Source organism: Juglans microcarpa x Juglans regia, chromosome 6S (genome assembly GCF_004785595.1).
Source record: "Juglans microcarpa x Juglans regia isolate MS1-56 chromosome 6S, Jm3101_v1.0, whole genome shotgun sequence".
Taxonomy (NCBI): Eukaryota; Viridiplantae; Streptophyta; class Magnoliopsida; order Fagales; family Juglandaceae; genus Juglans; species Juglans microcarpa x Juglans regia.
This window is the reverse complement of record NC_054605.1, coordinates 19,843,235-19,849,815: the sequence shown is the minus strand read 5'-3', so window position 1 is coordinate 19,849,815 and position 6,581 is coordinate 19,843,235. Positions and strand designations below refer to the sequence as shown.

Genomic DNA, 6,581 nt, shown 5'->3' with positions numbered 1-6,581 from the left:
TTATTATTATTAAGTTGTAATATTGGTATTTTTTAGTATGTTTATGTTTTTATTGTTGAGATTGTAATTTTAGACTTATGCTCATATTTTAACTTTTATGTAAAATTATGTTAATCATATCAAATGAATTATGTGTGTTAGTTTAACCCATTTACATAAAACGGGGTTAAATGGATCGTGTTGTGTTAATTTAATTTTAATTAATTATTAAATGAGTCAAAATGGGTGACACGACCCGTTATTTAAATGGGTTGGGTTACGGTTTGAAAGTTTGATACGTTTAATTTAACGGGTCGGATTTGAGTTAAACTATATTGTCGAATATTCATGACTCAACACGACCCAAAAACACGATTTACCACCCTTAGATATTATCGTGTATCATAAAATTTTAAAAAGAGATCAGCAAGTATTTTTAATAAGCCATGTAACGCTTATAAATTAGTATACATTAGAAATATAGTAGCATTACTCTATTCTTAAACAATCATTAAATTAAAAACTAATTAAATTCTAGTTGTTTCTTTGAAATTGCATGTAATGCTTCTTGTTATTCTGTTGGGTGAGACTCAGAGAAAAAGGTTCATGAACTCAATTAGGGCCGAGAACGGGCCTGGGCCTGGGCCTTGCAGAATCACTTAAGTATCAAAGCAGGAGCCCAAACTCTTATCTTCGTCGAAGTTTCTTCCTCCACTTTTCGGGTCAGTCCGTACGATCCACATCTCTCAGTTTTCGTGTATATGTATTCTCTCTTTTTTTTTTTTTTTTTTTTTCTTCTTTTAAATTTGTACTTCCAATTTTGTGTCTGCATTTTTACTGATCTTTGCATAAAATCACAGGTATGTTATTATTGAATCTTTTGATCGCCGATGTTTTATCCTTCTTCTTAGTACTGGTTTTCTTTATTCTCTTTTCAATTTTTGTCTTCAATTACTTTTAGAATAATTGATCTCGAAAACTTCAATCATGGTGTTTTAGTTTCAATCATAAACATTCATTTCTGTCTTTTTCCCCTTATTCGGCTTCAAAAATCCTATGGCAGCCTGATTTGTCAAAATCATTCGCCTGTATTTGGAAATTTCTGAAGATCTCGTCCTCAAATCCATAACTGAAAAGACTATAGCTTTGCTGATTCAGTGATATAAGCCTTACTAAGGATGCAACTTGTTCCTTTTCTGTCATCGGACTTTCTGGAGATTTCAAAATTTTGCTTTTAGAAAAAATTGAACATTTCTCTGATTTCTATAAAATCTTGCGTTATTCTATATCTAGTCTTTTGTTTGAGTTATTGGTGTAAAATATTTAGTTCCTCCTTTTCAGCCTGCATGTAGATGATATAATCTTGCTAATGTAAGTTTCTCTCTGGACGTGTATAGGTTAAATTACCGTTATATCTGACAAGATGCCCTCTGCTCAAGATCCATTTTATGTAGTGAAAGAGGAGATTCAAGATTCTGTAAGTTGTTGGTGAATTAGTTATGGTTCGCAGCACTTTTACTAAAGAAACTTTTTATTCCGTAAAGATCGGACGGAGTTTAAGTAGGGTGCTCAGATTATATTGGTACTCGCTTTCATTCAGTGGTTGGTTTTAATTTGAATTTTCAAAGCATTTTTATTCGGTTTTATGATCAGTAATGCTATTGATATCTGCTTATCTGAGAATAGATTGATACTGTTATTCTAACTTTTAGATCTGGGTTTTGTACTTGTTGATGATTGAATTGGTAGTTTTATAAGAGTATTAGTTATCTAAGTTTATCTTATTATTTGATTACCTTCCTGGCTAGATCGATAAGTTGCAGTCTACTTTTCACCAATGGGAACGCATCCCATCTGATACTGGAGAGCAAGTACATCTCACGAAGGAACTGCTTGCTGCTTGCGACAGCATTGAGTGGCAGGTAATTTTAGAATTAATTACCTTGTTTAACTCGAAATTAATTTTACATCATGTTCTAAATTCTGGGAAATATAAATCGTATGTTTCCATTATGCAACTTACTCTGCAATTAAATCATTGAGAGATTACATAGGGTATAAATTTAATATATGTTTTAGTTATTCTGTTGTGATCCCATCCTGCAATGAAACCTTGCTGTTTCATTTGCAAACGGAGATCCTCTACTGAGTCCACTAGTAGTAGATCTTTTTAATGATTTTTTTCTGCATTTGTTCATGAAGTTAACCTATGTATGCAACTACTGAGCCTGCTTTCTTGATAGGAAGGTGGATGAATTGGACAAAGCAATTTCTGTTGCAGCTAGGGATCCATCTTGGTATGGCATTGATGAAGTGGAACTTGAAAAGCGAAGAAGATGGACCAGCACTGCTCGTACTCAGGTATCAATCATATAGCTTATAGCTATACCTTTTAGAGAGTGGACTTGGGACACTGTATTTAGTTACTCTTATTCTTGTAAAAGAAAATGTAATTTTTATTACTGTGAAAGTAGATTGACTGGTGTGCTTGTGTTAATTTTTTTTAATCAGTAAACAAAGAGTTTTATTAGTGATATAGATAGGCATGACCCAAGTACACAGGACATATACAAAAGTTCTAAGCTCGTCCATTGTCTGCTCATGACTCATTTTAATTTAACCTAACAAAATGAAAATCTCAAACTTTTATTTCATCTTTTTTATGCTTTTTTGCACAAATAACGAGGAAACCTTTTGTAGGTTGATTTATTATGAACAGCTGCTTTTTTGTTTTTCCCTATCAGAAGAAAATGTTTTAAAAAACATTGTATTGTGTCACAAGCTTTTCCTTTATTTGTGTGTGGCTAAATGTTTGGACTATTTAATAGGTGAGCACCATGAAGAGAGCAGTAGAAGCTGGAAAGGAGTTAGGCACTAGTAGTGTGAGTGGAATGCGCCGAGAACTATTGAGGTTGCCAGATTCGCACCAGGCAGGTAGATCTAACCGCTACAGTGCCCAAGACAATGATGACCTCATAGCATCGGAATCGGACAGACAGATGCTTCTGATAAAGTAGCACTTTTCCTTCCCCGCACTGTTACATTTAGCTTACATTAATATATGTTTTCCTTTGAACTCTGTGGATTTTGTTTGCTGAACTTCATTCTCTATGTTGGTTGTCTTGTTAGGGCATCAGTTAAAAAAGGAATATGTACTTTGCATCGAGCATTACAATTTAACAACTTAGATAAAAAGAAATCTCTGGTTTCCATCAGGTTTTGGTTATAGTATGAAAAATCTTATAGCATGTAACATTTGTATTTGATGACTATTATAACCCTTGCAATCAATACGTCTTATTTGGCTTGCACCTTAGAGCTGTTTTAAGAAGGTTCTGTTGTCAACATTTTTACTTCCACTGCGTGTAATGTATTTAGTTTCCTAATGCTATGTTTATTATTGCTTCTACTTTAATGATATTTTAAAGTGATGCTTTTAGGACTAGAGAAGACAAGAAGTTAATATTACTTATCCATAAAGAAAAGAAAAGAAAAGACAATGGGATGTAGGGTCCCACTTTATACTCTATTAGAATTGGGTTTTTTTCTTTTTTTTTTTTGGGGGGAGGGGTACTTCCATGTTAATCAGGGATCTCTTGGGGTAGATCTGTGCTTTTTTGAGAAACATCCTTTCTAATCTGTATTTTCACTGTTCTTGATTTTGGATGCTTGTCAATTTGGTGACTGTAGGCAGCAGGATGAGGAATTAGATGAACTTAGTGCTAGTGTGCAGAGAATCGGAGGCGTTGGGCTTACTATACATGAGGAGCTCCTTGCACAGGTAAGGGTCGTTCTTTTCAGGGTTCTTTGCAATGCCTCTACCGCAATTCTATTCAGAAAATGACTGGAAGATGATAATGGCAGTGCTTCCTTCTTTAAGAATTTCGATGCAGAAGTGACACTTTTATGACTGTATCTGTAACTTGTCATTCAACTGTTTTTGTCGAACTTGTTGGAGGGTCAGTTTTGCTGATTTGTTGGACTAAAATCTTGTAATCTTTGGGTGCCCCAGGATAAAATTATAGATGAACTGGGTATGGAAATGGACAGTACATCAAATCGTCTTGATTTTGTTCAGGTGAGCTTCTGTAAAAACTATAGTTTGTTTATATTCACTCTGCTAAAAAGGAACTTCCTACCGGTGGTCTGAAATTTGTGACTTAAGCTACACTACGTCCTGTGAAAATCAGCTTCAGATTAAATTTTATATAACTTTCTAAATATTTTTGAATGGAATAAGAGATGAGAATGTGTTTTGTCATTTCTCATTGCAGAAAAAGTTGGCTTTGGTTATGAAAAAGGCTGGTGCAAAGGGCCAGATTATGATGATACTGTTTTTGGTGGTTTTGTTTATCATCTTGTTCGTTCTGGTCTTCTTCACTTAGGCTATAGAATGAAACACCTTTGTTATGAATGTTTATACACGGGGAGACTTCGAAAGAGCTATAAGAGACTCCTTTGTAGAGAGAGAGAGAGGAGCTTTGGGACTGTCAAGAATAGATGGGATTGATATGATTCGATTGGTTATCTGATTTATTGAGTTAAAAAGACACGGGACCAAATGAGGAATCCACCTTTTTTGTTCTTTGCAATTTCTTGAGTTGAAAAGAATCTGTTGTTGAATCACTTGCACTTACAAATTTAGTGCAAAACGGTAGTTTATTATTTTCTTGTTTAGTAGTCACCCATGCATCCATGCTTCTGATTTCTGAATATGCCAAGATTCAAAGACAGATATGGTAGCTATCATTACACTCAACTGCTTTGTTTTCAGGCCGAGGGTCATGCTTTACACTGCATATTTTGTAGTGTTTAGTTTATTCACAACAAAGAACAGATGTTCCATAAATCTGTCTGTAAACGTAATTGAAGTGTTTAGTTTATTCCTTGATCAGCGAGTGAGTTATCCCTTCTCTACAACCTCGAAAAAACCCAAATATTTGTTAGGACCCTTGGAATCTAAATTTTGTACACTTATCTTTCCGATTTGTCCCGTCCTACTTGTAGAAGGTAGAGAATTACAGTTGATAAATCTCTTATCCGTCTTCTCCTAACGTAGTAATAAATTTTGTTATTTGTTCTGGCTTCGGTTGTTTTTAAAGTTAAAAATTAAATAAAATATTGTTAAAATATATTTTTTTAATATTATTTTATTTTGAAATTTGAAAAAGTTGAATTGTTTATTTTATTTTATGTGGGAATTTAAAAAAGTTGTGATGATTAAATAAAATGAAATGAGTTGAGAAGAGTTGTGAAAAATAAATGAGGTGTGAATTTTTTCATCCGGTCACTCTTAAAAATATATATATATTTTTCATCCATTCATATTTATTGATGTAATATTATATTTAGAGTAACTATCAATTTAAATAATATTTATATTAAACTAATTAAAATATATTACGTTAACACGTATAATTAAAAATAACAAAACTTAAAAAATTATACTGATATCCTTTATCTCATTGCGTCACTGTCATTCACCTTTATCTCACCCCATCTTGATCTCTCATGCCACGTACTTTTTGGAGAGGTTTGTATTTAGAATCTATCTCAATTTATTTTATTATTATTTATTACTATTTATTAATTTTAATTTATAAATTTTATTACTATTCTACTATTTACAACTCATCTTAACTCATCTTCGAATCTAAAAGACACCTAATTACCTTCCACGGCAACAAAAAATCAACAGAATATCATCATTGCCTCTTGCAATAAATTGACAGCCCATATTAGCTATTCATTCATGTGTTGTATATATATATAATTCATCTTCATGGTCACGTTGTTTAATTAATTGAATTGTCACCTGTCATTTTATGCTATAGTACTTCTATTTTTCCCTGATAGTTGAATTCCGACCAGGCCTCTCTAACTCGATTCATTTTCTCCATACAAATTAGTAAATTAAATTTCAAATCAAAACATCTAAATAAGGAAAAAGAAAAAGGTTTTCTCCATGTATAATTAGAAAACTAAACGCCAATGGATCTAATTGGCTACATCACACATTAATTGACCTACAAATATAGATATGAAAATAACTTAGCGACAAAATGATTACACAAAATAAATCTATAAATTGATGTGATACATCAGATTGTAAAATTATTTTTATTATAAAGTAGATCTAACAAATTTCATTAAGTAATATTAATTTATAGATTTATTTTGTATAATCTTTTTGCGAATGTAACAATTCTCATATACATATATATATATATATATATTTATATATATATATATATATAATATAGGTCAAAGCAAGTGGTAATTATTAGGTTCCGGTGGCTTTCCAATATCGATCCATGCATGGGGGTGTTTCATGTAGCACGAAAGCATCAATAATGGTGTCCCAATTCAAAAGGCGCCACCCTGATCTCCATGCTATGAATCTGCATACTATAGACCCATTAATACGACATAATTGACACTTTCGAACATATGGTTTTGACTTGTCGATTAATGCCCCCAATTTTGTCCAATTTAGTTGTATCCATTTTAAATGATTAAATCTGGTAAGCATACAATTATATATTTATTTTCCGCCAACTATATAATATGATCATCGATGCTTATGTCACACACACATACGT

General features: G+C 32.4%; 1 protein-coding gene across 2 annotated transcripts; it reads left to right on the top strand.

Moving 5' to 3' along the window:
• The first annotated feature begins 628 nt into the window (after positions 1–628).
• Positions 629–4,602, top strand: LOC121236770 (syntaxin-61-like). Of its 2 annotated transcripts, none has more exons than XM_041133221.1 (8): positions 629–701; positions 1,377–1,456; positions 1,788–1,901; positions 2,227–2,340; positions 2,808–2,992; positions 3,670–3,760; positions 3,992–4,057; positions 4,254–4,602. In XM_041133221.1, exons 2-8 carry the CDS (start codon positions 1,403–1,405, stop codon positions 4,362–4,364), a joined length of 735 nt encoding a protein of 244 aa, XP_040989155.1. In that variant the 5' UTR covers positions 629–701; positions 1,377–1,402; the 3' UTR covers positions 4,365–4,602. The 2 variants fall into 2 exon arrangements, with proteins under 2 accessions (XP_040989155.1, XP_040989154.1); XM_041133220.1 differs by lacking the exon at positions 629–701 and adding an exon at positions 772–839.
• Positions 4,603–6,581: the final 1,979 nt, after the last annotated feature.